Source organism: Bos taurus, chromosome 10, assembly GCF_002263795.3.
Source record: "Bos taurus isolate L1 Dominette 01449 registration number 42190680 breed Hereford chromosome 10, ARS-UCD2.0, whole genome shotgun sequence".
NCBI classification, from domain to species: Eukaryota; Metazoa; Chordata; class Mammalia; order Artiodactyla; family Bovidae; genus Bos; species Bos taurus.
The window spans coordinates 26270390-26287070 of NC_037337.1; the positions used below are offsets into that span (position 1 = coordinate 26270390).

The 16681-nt window shown below is 41.1% G+C and overlaps 2 protein-coding genes across 2 annotated transcripts; both read right to left on the bottom strand.

Annotated features, from left to right (window-relative positions):
* Window positions 1-11215: 11215 nt before the first annotated feature.
* LOC112448556 (epididymal secretory protein E3-beta) lies at window positions 11216-14015 on the bottom strand. The gene is made up of 2 exons (XM_024998206.2): window positions 13845-14015; window positions 11216-12025 (listed from the first exon to the last, which is right to left on the bottom strand). Exon 2 carries the CDS (start codon window positions 12005-12007, stop codon window positions 11567-11569), a length of 441 nt encoding a protein of 146 aa, XP_024853974.1. The 5' UTR covers window positions 12008-12025; window positions 13845-14015; the 3' UTR covers window positions 11216-11566.
* Window positions 14016-14115: 100 nt separating this feature from the next.
* On the bottom strand, window positions 14116-14789 carry LOC783195 (ribonuclease 4-like). The gene has a single exon (XM_002690653.6). It carries the CDS (start codon window positions 14575-14577, stop codon window positions 14131-14133), a length of 447 nt encoding a protein of 148 aa, XP_002690699.2. The 5' UTR covers window positions 14578-14789; the 3' UTR covers window positions 14116-14130.
* Window positions 14790-16681: the final 1892 nt, after the last annotated feature.

Sequence of the window (16681 nt, forward strand, 5' to 3'; positions counted from 1 at the left end):
ATTCTATAAAGCTGTTGGATAAGTGAAAGCATGAATGAGTGAGTGAATATGAGAAACATTTAAACTATGCAAAGTAGCATATGTGAAAGTGTAGGTGGCAACTCTTTGGGATGCCATGGACTGTATAGCCTGCCGGGTTCCTCTATCCATGGAATTCTACAGGGAAGAATACTGAAGTGGGTAGCCATTCCCTTCTCCAGGGGATCTTCCCTACCCAAGGACTGACCATGGGTCTCCAGCATTGCAGGCAGATTCTTTATCATCTGAACCACTAGGGAAACTCACAAGGTAACATACGCTAAGTCCCAAGTGTATGTACAAATGAGTTAGGAGGAAGGGATCATCATGAATAGAAGGCTAGCAGCTTCTCAGTGGCCATGGGACTGAAATGGGATGTAAACAAAGGGCAGATAGTCACCAAGTGGCAATAAGTAAGAAAGAAGTTTCAGTGACTGAAATGTGTACGACATATTCCTGGAACTGTAAGTGACTATTATTAAGAGAACAAGTAAAGTGAAATTTTAGGAGATGAGCCTAGCGAGGTGGGGAGGGTAGATTATGAAGATAGTGGGCTTGAAACTGAGCAGAATCCTACAGGACCCTCCAGGTACAAAAGTCTTTCCGTTTCTTGTTTGTAGGTCTTCCCCTTTTCCAAAGAGCTGATGCAGACAGTTAGTAATTAGAGAAGTGGGGAAATGCAGAAATGAAGGAAAAGTGGTCAGGAAACAAAAATAGTGCAGAGACAAAGCAGAGTCCTAGTTCCTCTTCAAGGGGTATAAGAACAATATATTTTTGAGTTCTTTTACAGGAAATAAGGCCCCCACCCAGGTGGAGGATGGTAACTTCAAGTGAACACAAGAGTCCTGGGTTATCATCGTATTGTCTCACCACCAACTAATCAGAAGAAAGTCATACACTGTGCAGCCCTCACCCCAAATTTTGCCTTTAAAAACTCTTCCCTGAAAACCATTAGTGATTTCAGGACTTTTGAGAATGAACCACCTGTTCTCTTTGGTTGGCTCTACAATGAACCTTTTTCTGCTCCAAACTATGATGTTTGGGCACAGTTGGCATCACAGTGCATCATGCATACTAACTTGGTTTTGACAAAGTGCTGTGTAAAAATAGTTAATGTTTCCTGTAGGATAGGTATTTTGTATGCATAGCAGCTCTCTGAATCTAGATGTTATGATCATGCTGGTGATTGTGAGGATCACAAACTTTGCAGATAGAGTTTATCCATTCGGGTATTTTTGGTTGCAAGCAACACAAAACAATTTGAGGGGGGAAATTTTAAGTGGCAGTGAAACAACCCAGATTGGGATTCAAACTCACTGTCTTTTAATTGAGATCACACACCTGATCGCAAGACTTACTGAAGCTCAGGTTCTCTATGCCTCAGGGCAGAAAGAATTCAGTGAGAGACAAAGTGATAGATAAGAAACTGAAAGTGAAAGTGAAGCTGCTCAGTCGTGTCTGACTCTTTTCGACCCCATGGACTGCAGCCCACCAGGCTCCTCCATCCATGGGGTTTTCCAGGCAAGAGTACTGGAGTAGAGTGCCATTGCCTTCTCCACAAAAGCATTCTATGGCCCTCTTTATTTAATAAAGTTGCAGATAGGCACTTCTTGTCCAATGAGTCGGACCTACTCTCAGGTGTGAATCTGAACATATATGGAAAAATGAGCAGCTAAGTTTACAGTACTTACCACACTTATTTTGATATCTATTTAGAGATAAAAGCCAAGATAATGTCTGGTTTTCTTTCTTAAAAAATGCAATGTCTCTGCAACATGCACATTACAGAGCACATCTGCAATACTTCAAGTGACTTGGCCTTATATAAGATCAGTAGTCTGTCTTTTTATTTCAGTTATTAAATAGTGGTCTTATGATTCTTTGAGACCAGGAAAGCAGTTCAACAGATCAAAATTTCACTAAATGAAACAAAAAGTTCCTAATGCTAAAGTTCCAAGTTCAGTCTGTTTGAAAATCTGAGGTGATCAATGGCTGCATTTATGAATAATTCTCCATATTAAAAATAGCTTCATGATGTTTGAGAGAACATTATCAAGAAATTTAAGACATTTACTAAATACTCTTAAACAATACTTTGACACCTATATATGTGCACAAGTAGTCCTAAGACAGTAGTAAAGAGTCTATCATTTGACCAAAATTGTAATCTGAAGGGGAGGATATTGCAAGCCATTTTCTACCAAAATTTCATTCTCACTCTGTTTTGAATGCCAAAATTAAGGCCCACAAGTCACTAATAGGACAAGTATAGTGGTTTGCATCTTCAACACCTGGGTGAAAATCTCTTAAATTCATGACAGAGGGATAATAGTGTTTCTTCTAAGACCAAATATTTTAAATGGTGTATCCACTACGTTTTTCAGTTAATTCTGTTAGGAGGTATAATAGGGAAAAGGAGTCCAAAATGGCGGTGGCTAAAAGACAAGGAAGGGAAAAGTCCGCGAAAATAGAACAAAGGAAGCTCAAAGGAAGTTCCGAGGACCAGAGTGAAGACTTCAGGTAGAACAAACAGCACTTCTGGCTAAGCCCAATTTGCATAGGGCAGGCCCAGGTGGAGGAAAAAAATATATAAAAGGAGGAGCCAAAGCGCTTTCTCACTCTCTTTCTCTCCCGCGTGTGTGCTCTTTGTCTCTCTCTCTCCCTCCCCCACATGCTCTTCCACTCTCTTCTCTTTGAGTCTTTGGGTTGGCATGCCCCCATGCTTCGAGGATGGATTCTCCTGCTATCTTCTAAATAAAGTAGAGCTGTAACACTGATTTGCCTAAGAGCTATAACACAGTTTTTCCAAGACCTGAGAGCTGTGACGTGCTGAGGACTTCCAAATCTTTGTTGTGATGAGACAAAGAACCGAGGAACATACACTCGCGTGACAATTCTGATTAAGCTGGAAGTCTCATGCTTGAGGTAGGGGAAAGACAGAGACTGGCTTTAGATGTCCTGTTGTAATTTGCCTTCCAAAGGTACATCCTGAAGAAGAGAGAACCCAGTGCTATAAAGTCATGGGAGCATCTGAGAATTCAGGAGAATCCACTGGGTAAAATGTCAGTTAAGAATTATCATGTTCTTCCTTCCTTTCAATCTGCCAAATTCTGACAGCTAAAGAAAATTCTGATCTTAGTACTTTTCTTTCTCTACTCATGGTCAAATAAATTATTGTTCATTAGGGGACCCCTTTGGGAAAACCCAATGCATCCAGATTTGTAAGACAAAACTTTGTATTGATTGGAAGTCGCCAAAGAATTTCTTTAGTTAACTTTTTCAGTGTTTTCAACATGATTGGGTTTTTAAAAAAGATTTACATATAACTTTCCTAAAATTCATGAACTTGTATAAAATGTGTGTATACCTGAATATATTTCAAAAAAAAAAAAAAAACAACAATGAAAGTATATGAACAAATAGTTTAAAAATGTATATCCTAGTCAAAATAGAACTGACCTGAATGAGTAAAGAAAATCAAATAAATAAAAAAGTAAGTTTAATTTTCACTCCTCTCCTTCCCCACAACTGAGGTATCTACTAAAACACCTAAAAGAAAAGTATCTGATCTAAGAAGGAATCAGTACTCAATATTACAAATTTAGGTACTGAACAATAGGTTAGAGGGAAAAAATTGCACATTTTACGAAGAGGATCTTTAGATACCTCAAAGCAATCAATTCATTTGTACATGAAAAATCTGAGCTCAGAGAGGTACAAAAACTTGCTCAGTCACAACACTAATTAGTAACAGAACCTGATCATCTCTTCCCAATTTCATGATTGTTTTGCCAGCTATCAATACTAGTCTTGAGAAAAATACACAAAAAAATAGGTATTTTTCCAAGATAAACATTCTTATATTAAATTTACATAAAATACATCACATTATTCAAATCAGTAAATAAATTCATGGTATATACCAAAATGGAAAATAGGTTAACAATCTCTTCTTCATATTTTGATCAAGTATTTTCTTCAAACGTCTCAGAATAAGATTTAGTGCATCAAATCCAGCAGCATGTCATCTCAGTCTTCATCAGTCTTATGTTCAGTATTGATTAGTGAAAAGAAGTTAAACCTTATCTCTTTGTAAATAGATTTCAGCAGTTCTAACCCTGCTTGATGGTCTGTGCACAGTGTTGCTATGCATCAAAAAAATACAGCTACAAGGTTAATCCAAAGAACAATTTAAAAGCCATTTCAATGGCAATTTCTGTAACTGAGTCATGAAAACAGACATAAAGTTCTTGAAGTTTGGGATGAAGAGTCTCCCTACTACCCAGTAAGCCATAACTGGTGGTGTTTTCCTCTGATCAGTCCAGTTTTCAGGTGAGCATTCAAACAATACACCATGTTCTTTCACAGGGTTCAGAGAAGACACTGAATTTGTTGAACCTGAATGATCTTTACCATTTAGTGCTTTCTTTTTCTCTTCAGCCAACATCTGCTGGAAAACTGCACGAATGGCGAGACAACACTGATGGAAATTCTTTATCAGTTGAGGGTGGATAGAGCCACTCAGCTGTACCACCTCTTCATGGGTGGGAGTAATAAAGATGCTTTGCACTGTTTCTAGGACAACATAATGGAAAAGTGTGTTCTCAGGACCAGATGTCAATTTCACTGTGTTACATACATCCAGTTCTTTTTCTGAAAGGTCCTTTTTAGATAAGAAGTGGGTTTAATTAGAGATATGCACCTTCCATAGACAGAAGATCTGTCTCAAAAGGTGAGAACAGCCTTGGGAGGAAAAAGCAAATGCCACAGAGAGTGTGGGCCATCTCAGAAGAGGGCAAAAGGCCCCAAAACATGGGATGGTTGGTTTTTATGGGCTAGGTAATTTCATAGGCTAAGGATTGGGAGGATTATGCCAACCATTTCAGAGAAGAGGTGGAGATTTTCAGGAATTGGACCACTGCTTTTTTTTTTTTTTTTAACCTTAAATGGTTAGCATTGAAATTGTCATGGCACCTTTGGTATGTATTTGGATGCTAAAGTATTACAATGAGTGTATAATGAAGCTCAAAGTCTACTGAAAGTCAAATCTTCTGCCATAATGGACCTAGTTGGTGCTAAACAGTTTATGTCGTATCCTCTAGGGCTTATGTCATTCTTTCAGAGGTTGTGTCCTGGCCCCTTCTCTCTTGTTTCAATTGTGGGAATGGGGTGGGGATCTATTGGAAGAATCTGGGAGAGATTACAATATGAAAAAATATAGCAGCAGGATCTGTCTTTGAAAAAGTTGAAACCCAAGAAGCTTGAATCAAAGGCAGAACAGTCCCAAATGGGCATGAATCCACTTTACCTTAAAAAAAAAAAAAAAATCCTTGCATCACTACTTGAGACTTAGACTCTGAGGACAGTGTAGGGGGAAAAAAATTTTTTTTTCCCATTTTTCTTTCCCAGTTCTCAGTTAGGGTCTCTATAACAAAAGATAGATTAACAAGAGAAAAGTGGACAGAAGTTTATTAGTGTGACTACCCCACATAGACATGAGAGAAGCTCAGTTCAGGTCAGTTCACTCGCTCAGTCACGTCCGACTCTTTGCGACCCCATGAATCGCAGCACGCCAGGCATCCCTGTCCATCACCAGCTCCCAGAGTTCACTCAGACTCACATCCATCGAGTCAGTGATGCCATCCAGCCATCTCATCCTCTGTCGTCCCCTTCTCCTCCCGACCCCAATCCCTCCCAGCATCAGGGTCTTTTCCAGTGAGTCAACTCTTTGCATGAGGTGGGCAAAGTACTGGAGTTCCAGCTTTAGCATCATTCCTTCCAGAGAAATCCCAGGGCTGATCTCCTTCAGAATGGACTGGTTGGATCTTCTTGCAGTCCAAGGGACTCTCAAGAGTCTTCTCCAACACCACAGTTCAAAAGCATCAATTCTTCAGTTCTCAGCCTTCTTCACAGTCCAACTCTCACATACCTCACCACAGGAAAAACCATAGCCTTGACTAGACGGACCTTTGTTGGCAAAGTAATGTCTCTGCTTTTCAATATGCTATCTAGGTTGGTCATAACTTCTTCCAAGGAGTAAGCGTCTTTTAATCTCATGGCTGCAGTCACCATCTGCAGTGGTTTTGGAGCTCCAAAAAATAAAGTCTGACACTGTTTTCACTGTTTCCCCATCTATTTCCCATGAAGTGATGGGACCAGATGCCATGATCTTCATTTTCTGAATGTTGAGCTTTAAGTCAACTTTTTCACTCTCCTCTTTCACTTTCATCAAGAGGCTTTTGAGTTCCTCTTCACTTTCTGCCATAAGGGTGGTGTCATCTGCATATCTGAGATTATTGATATTTCTCCTGGCAATCTTAATTACAGCTTGTGCTTCTCCCAGCCCAGCATTTCTCATGATGTACTCTGCATATAAGTTAAATAAGCAGGATGACAATATACAGCCTTGACGTACTCCTTTTCCTATTTGGAACCAGTCTGTTGTTCCATGTCCAGTTCTAACTGTTGCTTCCTGATCTGCATACAAATTTCTCAAGAGGCAGATCAGGTGGTCTGGTATTCCTATCTCTTGAAGAATTTTCCACAGTTTATTGTGATCCAAGCAGTCAAAGGCTTTGGCATAGTCAATCAAGCAGAAATAGATGTTTTTCTGGAACTCTCTTGCTTTTTCAATGATCCAGCAGATGTTGGCAATTTGGTCTCTGGTTCCTCTGCCTTTTCTAAACCCAGCTTGAACAACTGGAAGTTCATGGTTCATGTATTGCTTAAGCCTGGCTTGGAGAATTTTGAGCATTACTTTACTAGCATGTGAAATGAGTGCAATTGTGCAGTAGTTTGAGCATTCTTTGGCATTGCCTTTCTTTGGGATTGGAATGAAAACTGACCTTTTCCAGTCTTGTGGCCACTGCTGAGTTTTCCAAATTTGCTGGCATATTGAGTGCAGCACTTTGACAGCATCATCTTTCAGGATTTGAAATAGCTCAACTGGAATTCCATCACCTCCACTAGCTTTGTTCATAGTGATGCTTTCCAAGGCCCACTTGACTTCACATTCCAGGATGTCTGGCTCTAGGTCAGTGATCACACCATCATGATTATCTGGGTCATGAAGATCTTTTTTGTACAGTTCTTCTGTGTATTCTTGCCACCTCTTCTTAATATCTTCTGCTTCTGTTAGGTCCATAGTATTTCTGTCCTTTATCGAGCCCATCTTTGCATGAAATGTCCCCTTGGTATCTCTGATTTTCTTGAAGAGATCTCTAGTCTTTCCCATTCTGTTGTTTTCCTCTATTTCTTTGCATTGATTGCTGAGGAAGGGTTTCTTATCCCTTCTTGCTATTCTTTGGAAGTTTGCATTCACTTGCTTGTACCTTTCCTTTTCTCCTTTGTTTTTCTCTTCTCTTCTTTTCACAGCTATTTGTAAGGCCTCCCCAGACAGCCATTTTACTTTTTTTGCATTTCTTTTCCATGGGGATGGTCTTGATACCTGTCTCCTGTACAATGTCATGAACCTCAGTCCATAGTTCATCAGGCACTCTATCTATCAGATCTAGGCCCTTAAATCTATTTCTCACTTTCACTGTATAATCATAAGGGACTTGATTTAGGTCATACCTGAATGGTCTAGTGGTTTTCCCTACTTTCTTCAATTTAAGTCTGAATTTGGCAATAAGGAGTTCATCATCTGAGCCACAGTCAGCTCCTGGTCTTGTTTTTGCTGACTGTATAGAGCTTCTCCATATTTGGCTGCAAAGAATATAATCAATCTGATTTTGGTGTTGACCATCTGGTGATGTCCATGTGTAGAGTCTTCTCTTGTGTTGTTGGAAGAGGGTGTTTGCTATGACCAGTACATTTTCTTGGCAAAACTCTATTAGCCTTTGCCCTGCTTCATTCCGTATTGCAAGGCCAAATTTGCCTGTTACTTCAGGTGTTTCTTGACTTCCTACTTTTGCATTCCAGTCCCCTATAGTGAAAAGGACATCTTTTTTGGGTGTTAGTTCTAAAAGGTCTTATAGGTCTTCATAGAGAAGCTCAGTGATGAGTAACTCAGTGAGGTGGCTAGAACTTGGGCTTACATTCTCTGTTCAGCTAAAACAAAGAAAGAAGAATGTGGAGGCAGCAAATTATGGGGAGGTGACCAGGAAAGGTACAGTAAACAAGGGTAAGTTTTGTTGTGCAGATTTTAGTTGGTAAGTGTGTCTTATGATTAGAGTCATTTTTTCCTTCCTGGAAAGAGAGGGAGGCATCCTTACAAATGGAGATTTCCATTGTAATTGTCAATTTCCCTTCTATAGGGTAATCAATACTCTATTTTCAAAGCTTCTCATTTATCTGCTACTTCTCAAAATACTCCTGTGTCAAAGAGGTACATTCTGGTCTCCTATAAGAGAGAGTACAGCTAGCCTACCTTGGATCCTATTACTATGGTTTGACTCAGTAGAGGAGATCAGGAACCTCAATGGACAGCCCCACCAATACACAGACAAAAATAAGAAGGATAGTTCCCTGAGGGAAATGAATATTGTTGTTGTTGAGCCGCTAAGTCATGTCTGACCCAGTGGACTGTAGGACCCCAGGCTCCTATGACCTCCACTATCTTCTGGAGTTTGCTCACATTCATGTCCATTGAGTCAGTGATGCTATCTAACCAACTCATTCTTTGCTGACCATTTCTCCTTTTGCCTTAGATCTTCCCAGCATTAGGGTCTTTTCCAATAAGTTGGCTCTTGGCATTAGGTGGTCAAAGAATTGGAGCTTCAGCTTCAGCAAGAGTCCTTCCAATGAATATTCAGGATGATTTCCTTTAGGATTGACTGGTTTGATCTCCTTGCTGTCCAAGGGACTCTCAAGAATCTTCGCCAGCACCACAATTCAAAAGTCGGATGCCTTCTTTATGATCCAACTCTCACATCTGTACATGAGTACTGGAAAAACCATAGCTTTGACTATATGGACCTTTGTTGACAAAGTGATGTCTCTGCTTTTTAATTGTCTAGGTTATATCATAAATTTCCTTCCAAGGAATGAGCATCTTTTCATTTCATGATTGCAGTCATCATCCACAGTGAATGAATATGCATCTATCCAAAAAGGGGGAGTGTATATGGGAAAGTCTAAGCAACACACAAGGCTATTGTACTATGTTGACCTGAAACAAATAGACTGCCAGATATTTCTCCAGCAAAGATAGGTTTATTCAGAATCAGCATGGGTGCATACTAAGTTGCTTCAGTAGTGTCCAATTCTCTGAGACCCCATGGGCTATAGCGAGCCAGGGTCCTCTGTCTATGGGATTCTCCAGGCAAGAATACTTGGTCTGATATCACCATTGTTTTATTGTTTGGGGACATGTTTCATACTTCTGCTGTGTGGATTTTGTTTGTAAGCAAGCCTGTTCAGTTTTGTGGTTAAGCAAACCTGCTTTCTTGAGTAATCATTAATTTACAGGGATCTCCCATACTTTTTTCTTTACTTACAACCCCCTAGTGGAATTAACTATTTAATCATCTACTTTGTCCCATTACTCTGTCGCTGTTAATTTCAGGCCTTGAGTCACTCAATGATGCAGGAGATTGAAGAACACAGGGTTGTTTAATGTTCAGTATTTCTCCTTCAAATACCTGTCCCAGGCAAAATCATATGATATGAACATTTCTTACTCTGTTTCTCTATCCTCAATTTAGCAAACAAATTCCGTGAACCCTATTTATTTGTGTCTTTAACATTTCCTTCTCTAATCTACTTCCTCTTTCCTCCAACAAAATGTAAGTCTTAAGTCCCACTTTTAAAGTCCTCTTTGCCTACCCTGGAGCTTCTCTGGTGACTCAGTGGTAAAGAATTGTCCTGCCAGTGCGGATTCAGGAGATGCAGCCTTGATCCCTGGGCTGGGAAGAACCTCTGGAGAAGGAAATGGCAACCCATTTCAGTATTCTTGCTTGGGAAATCCCATGAACAGAGGAGGCTGGTGGGCTACAGTCCATGGAGTCTCAAAAGAGCCAGATAAGACTTAAGTACTAAACAACAACAAATCCCTACCCTATATATCTGCCACGTGAAATGGTTGTTTATCAGATAAACTCATTTTGCTCATATCATCTACTTAATGTACTATTCATCAGGAGACATAACAATTTAACTCATCTAAAATGCAATAGCCTCCTTAGAGACATTCTTTTTTTTAAATATAAGTTTATTGATTTTAATTGGAGGTTAATTACTTTACAATATTGTATTGGTTTTGCCATACATCAACATGAATCCGCCACAGGTATACATGTGCTCTCCATCCTGAACCCCCCTCCCTCCTCCCTCCCTGTACCATCCCTCTGGGTCATCCCAGTGCACCAGCCCCAAGCAACCAGTATCATGCATCGAACTTGGACTGGTGATTTGTTTCATATATGTTATTATACATGTTTCAATGCCATTCTCCCATACCATCCCACCCTCGCCCTCTCCCACAGAGTCCAAAAGACTGTTCTATACATCTGTGTCTCTTTTGCTGTCTCGCATACAGGGTTATCGTTACCACCTTTCTAAATTCCATATATACACATTAGTATACTGTATTGGTGTTTTTCTTTCTGGCTTACTTCACTCCGTATAATAGGCTCCAGTTTCATCCACCTCATTAGAACTGACTCAAATGTATTCTTTTTACTGGCTGAGTAATACTCCATTGTGTATATGTACCACAGCTTTCTTATCCATTCATCTGCTGATGGACATCTAGGTTGCTTCCATGTCCTGGCTATTATAAACAGTGGTGCGATGAACATTGGGGTACACGTGTCCTTAGAGACATTCTTAACAAAAGCAAGGAAGAGAGATGATTGATAGGCATTTGTCATGTTTATTTTGGCAAAGTTAAAATACCAAGTCAAAGGACGAGGAAGGAAGAAAAACCGTGATGGCTGAGCAGCTGCCACGTGCCAGGAACATGCTACATATTTTATATAGCTCTAATCAGCTCTGGTCACGTCAACCAATCTGGGTGGGTCTCAGCATGTCCCCACCATCCATGCTTAAAAAATTTCCCCAGCTTAGCACATAAACAGTTATACTTTCATCACACACACAAGAAAAACTAGTATATGCTTTAGACACATACATATTATACACACTTACATAAAACACAAATCACATTCAAGCAAAAGCTATATAACATACACTTAGAACACCTGTATTAATCGCACAACACATACTCTGCACACACAAATAAATTTCACATGCATTGAAATGATATAATTTATTTAGGGATGGAAAGATCATTCAGCTTGCAAAGGTATAAGGAGAATCAATATCAGAAAATTTCCCAGATTAGTCAGAAAGATGCCATATGTGCTGAATCTTTAAAAAACAAAACAAACTGAAATAAACATGTAGAAGGAAATCAGATAAATGAGAGCAGAAAGGCATTTCAGGCAGAGAAACAACACAGGCAAAGTTATGAGAGCAAGAAACCACGTGAAACAACTCTAAGTGGTTGGAAACCTTTGGCCCATAAACGTAAGGGCTCTTGATGTAGGCAGGGCCACCACTTGGGAGCACTGAACACTGAAAGCTGTGGGTGTGGGTGGACTTTCTAGTTGCTGATAACCTCTAATAACCGCATGTCCTCTACAACATCAACAAACCCATTCCTGCTGCAATGGAATTCAATGAAGCTGTAGCTCTTGTAATCTTTGTAATTGCTTTTGCTGTTCTTCCGGATGCACTTGAGTGTCTTGAAGGGATATGGGGCCCATATATATACATTTCTGTAGGGGTCTCTCCAGTTCCTCAGGCATATACGCTCAATTCTGTGCCATAAGGTATAGATGAAGATGTGATAGTTCTTGTTTTTTGGAATGCCTCTTTCCCTCATCAGATCATTGCATTTGTACTTGCTGAATTCCCAATTTGGGCTCAGGTGGTGCTGTTTCATAAATTCCCTCCAGGAAAGGTTCTGGCTGTGTACAAGGAGCCCACATAGAGGAAACAGCAGAGCCAACAGAGAGCCTAGGACCTTTAGAGTGGATGCCATTTCAGTCACCAGGACCACCTGTGGATCCACATGGAAGAGAGAGGAAAGCATTATCTCAACACTGCCCTAAGAGCTGAGCTCCACCTTAATATTCCTTTCTCTGTCAGTGTAGGCACCTGGACCCAATTTTACCACTTGGTTTCCAGGCTGGAAGATAAGTCTCATTAGATAATAAAGTTTATAAGAAATGAAAATATGCTATAGCCTGTCTGAGACAAGAGCAAAGTTGTAAAAAAATTGAAGTTTATTTCAGCAATTCCAAATACCTCCTGTCTGCCCTCTCTTCCATCTGAACTGAGGAGTCAATCTTGCTCTAGCTAGCTGTTTTGCATCCACATCAATTCTCAAAAGAGTGTGTATCTTAAAGAAATGGGACTTTAAGCTTTATGTTTGTGAATTGCAAAGGATTGTCCCTCTAAAGGGGCTTCCCTGGTGGCTCGGCGGTTAAGAATCTACCTTCAGTGCAGAAGACACAGACCAAGATTTGATTCCTGGATCAGGAAGATCCCCTGGAGGAGGGCACGGCAACCCACTCCAGTATTCTTGCCTGGAGATTCCTGGACAGAATAGCCTGGTGGGCTACAGTCCATGGGGTCACAGAAACTCAGACATGACTGAAGCAACTGAGCATACACGTCCCTTTAAAAGGGATGCAGAATATGAATAGAGACTTGGAGAATATTTTCCAAGCAGGAGACTTTGGTTCCTTGAAATCCTAGGCTGCAACTATATTGATTCTGCAAGATGGTGCTTTCCAGGATCTTGTCTTCCTTATGACACTTCCCCAAAGCCTGTGAAACATGTTTTCTCTTCTGACTACACACACCCCTTCTCAGAAGCCATTTCCCTAATTATTGTCATTATAATTGATATTGATTTGTCATTAAGAATATTATCATAAGGAGCTCCAGTTTTGAAATATTGTTTTAATCAATCAAATATCAAGATTGAAGCTGCCATCACAAGAGCTATTCTATTCAAATTAGGCCAGAGAGTTGCTTGAAAAAGTCTCCCCTTTAAACTAGCTCTCTGTCCTCATTTACCATGAGGAGTATGCCTGATGCTGTGGAATCTCTATTCTAATTTTCAACTCTCTGAACATGATGCCTCAAAAACGGGCCTAATAATCCATCCCTCAGACCTGTGAGAGTCTAATGAGATACATTTATTGAGAGCATTTCTGAGAATGTCAAGTACTATGCCAAATATAGCACAAGGGGTAGGTATCTTCTCTTTTGTGAAGATATCCCTGGCTCAAAAGGCCTAAACAAGATGAGAAGACCAGGATTCAAGGTACTTCAGGGTACAGTTGGCCCTCTGAATCCACCTGCTCTGCACCCAGGGATTCCACCAACCACAGACACTGATTAAAAATAACCTCCCCCTCCAAAATTTTTTCCCCAGAAAATTCTAAAAAGTAACACTTGAATTTGCTTTGTGCTGTCAACTATTTTCATAGCATTTACATTGTATTTACAGCTATTTACATAAAATTTACCTTGTTTAGGTATAAAAATGATGTAGAGATAAGTATGCAGTTTAGATGCAAACACTGTGCCATTTTATACAAGGTACTTGAGCATGCTTGCAATTTGGTATCCTGGGCATGGAGGATCCTGGACCAATACCCCATGGATACCAAGGGATGGTGATATTACGCTTAGGAAGAGTGGGGAGAGGCTATAAAAACTATCAGTGAGATTGAATCCAGGTCATTAGTTCTCACGAGTTGGATCACTGTCTATTCTTAATCCCACCATCTTAATTTCCTGTTCCAGCATTCCTGGGCCTTTCCCTCTAAGCATCCTCAGCACCAGCCCTTCTAACCATAACTCACCCTATTTAGATCCAACACTCCTGTCACTGGTCGTATTGGGGATCAGTTTATGGATGTGCGTAGCAGAGAGTGTGTGTCTTTCCCCTTTCCTTAGAGCCAAGAAGTCTGCAGCCGTGAAGGAAGGACAGAAGGAATAGCAGTCAGTGGGAAGTACAGCCCTCCAACTGATTGGCAGTAGTTGCGGGGAGGGGATAAGACAGCCTTACTAAAAGAACCAGTCCTGCATCTTTTCATCTGGAACACGTGGGTTTACTCTGAGAATAGCCTGGAGCAAAGGAGTCAAACCTCAAAGGCTGACTTGTGGTGGAGCCTTGGCCCGGTATCTGCAGTTGGGAGCCCTGGAGCTTCCTGTCTCCCTGCAGTCTGTGACCCTCACTACACCCTCATGGCAGTTCATCCGGCCATTTTTGCACTGAATGTTGGTGGTGCTGCAGATACTACGGATGTTCCAAAGATCTTCATGAATGAACGTGTTGAAGCGCTTGCACTGATGTGAAGTCATCTTTCGTCTTTGCATCATCAAGTTGCAGTAGCTGTCATTGCCTCCTGTCTCATCAGGGTCCACGTGTTGCCTCAGGAATCGTTGGTACATGCGATCCTGGCCATAGGAGGGCTGTACCAGCCCTAGCCCCAGCAGGGTCAGCAGCAAGAGCAGAAGAAAGGCCTGGGTCCTCTGGAGAGCCATCACTGCCTTGGAGATGCCTAGAGAAGACCAAGGGGCAAGAAAAATCATCCCAGGTTCAATAGGAAGTGAGCAACCCAAAGCAGCAAGGAGAATTTTTGGAGCAACAGACAGGGCCTTTTTCTACACATCCAGTCTAAGGTTTAGGCCCAGCTGAGTTCCTACTTTGATACATATGGTTACTACTGTCCTTTGTTTTCAAAGATGCTGCTTCATGATGGTGGATCACACTGTGTGTGATTATAACGCTGATGAGGGATTTGCATCTTATTCCACCTACAGCTTATCCTTAACAATAATGATCAGGATTAAACATAACTATCATTTGTTTAAATGCCACCTTCTCCGTTCACAACCACGTTTTGCCTGTGCACAGAAAGACCCAAAGCTCTGTGTCACACTGCTGTGTCTGCTGCTGCAGATACGTGATACAGAGTTAGGAGGAGAGGGAAGTGAAGGAGTTGTGGGAAGCAGGGTGGCAGGAAGAAATGATGCTCAATTTACTCCTCACACCAGGACCACTGGATGCAACTTCTGAAGATACACTTAGCACTTAGGTAAGAGCTTCATCACCACAATGTACTTTGCGTTGTCTGTCCCAAAACTAAGTGTGCACAATTCTGTCTCCTTTCTCTCATTCTGCTTCTTTGTGACCAACAACATGGTTTAGCAACATGACTAGCTACAGAGAAGATTTTACTTTTCAAACAAGAGCATGGATGGCCTCAGTTACAGTAACCAACTGATTTAGTAAGACAAAGAAAAACACTATGAACAGAGTTCAATGTAGACATCCATGGGTGCCTCTCAAGCTTCTGCCTACAACAGAAAATTAAATGATCCCCAAATCCCCACAACACATACTTTTAGGTTAGAGCTTGCACCAATGGCTTGCTCTGCTGACATGTTTAATCTCAGTAAGAACTTCTTTTGATACAGTGATCTGAAAGACCTAGTTTACCACACTAACTGTATGATCTTGGAGAAATAACTTCTCTCAGTATATTCCTCAGAAGTAGAATAGGCGTAATGAAAATGCTACCAGGCCTCCCTTGTGGCTCTGCTGGTAAAGAATCTGCCTGCAATGCGGGAGACCTGGATTCGATCCCTGGGTTGGGAAGATCCCCTGGAGAAAAGCTACCCATTCCAGTATTCTGGCTTAGAGAATTCCATGGACTGTATAAGTCCATGGGGTTGCAAAGGCTACCCACTCCACTATTCTGGCCTAGAGAATTCCATGGACTGTATAGTCCATGGGGTCGCAAAGAGTTGGACACGACTAAGTGACTTTCACTTTTACTTCAATGTTACCGAAAGAGTGTGCGGAGTCCAGCTGCTCACCACTTAAGAGGCAATAAGCAGGCCAGATTGGTGGAAAGGAAAGTTTGCTTTATTTCAGATGCCTGCAACTGTGGGGGGAGGGTGGTGGACATCCATCCAAAGGCCGGCTCCCCCTACCCCTGCAACCAGTGGGACAAGAGCTTTTACAGACACAAGTAGGGGTGGGGGACTACATGCAGAAACAGCATAGTCATCTCTGACAGTCATCTTCAGATTGGTCATCAGTGGTTTGACTAGCGACATGTTGGTTGTTTTAGATCCAGCTAGTCTTCAGTTCCAGCATCCATTTGTTCCTGTTTCTTTGTGGCCAGTTGTCGGAATTGTGGTAGCTCATGTCCTTGGAACAGTCTGGTCATCATGATGTTAACTTCTCCACCTGGTGTTTTAGTATCTGTAAGACAGTTCACGGGCTATGGCTCAGAATATTATCTATAGCCCTTGAGAAAGAAATAAGGCTCCTTGACTACACTATTATTTAGTCTCCTTTGACTGTTTCCCTTTGTTTCCACGTTTCTCATTTCTCTCATTAAACTTATTCTTTGACTAAAGTTTTCCACAGACAAAAGGCAGGCAGAGGACGTGGTGTGGGGGCAAGGTCCATAGGGTCCTTCTCCTTAAAGGAATGTTGTAAAGAGGAAACGATAAAATCAGTGTAAAGTGCTTATCACAATGCCTAGCCTAAGTGTCCAGTAGGTGTCAGCAATGATCATTTTTAGGATTTCCATTTCTCTTGGCTTCCTCTGTTCCCTTCAATCTGATAAAATAACAACTACACTGAATTGCAGGCTTCTCAGGTGCCACTAGTGGTAAAGAA

What these genes read in the sequence shown, in the direction of transcription:
- LOC112448556 (XM_024998206.2), bottom strand. Translation starts at nt 12,007, where the DNA reads ATGGCATCCACTCTAAAGGTCCTAGGCTCTCTGTTGGCTCTGCTGTTT.
- LOC783195 (XM_002690653.6), bottom strand. Translation starts at nt 14,577, where the DNA reads ATGATTTTTCTTGCCCCTTGGTCTTCTCTAGGCATCTCCAAGGCAGTG.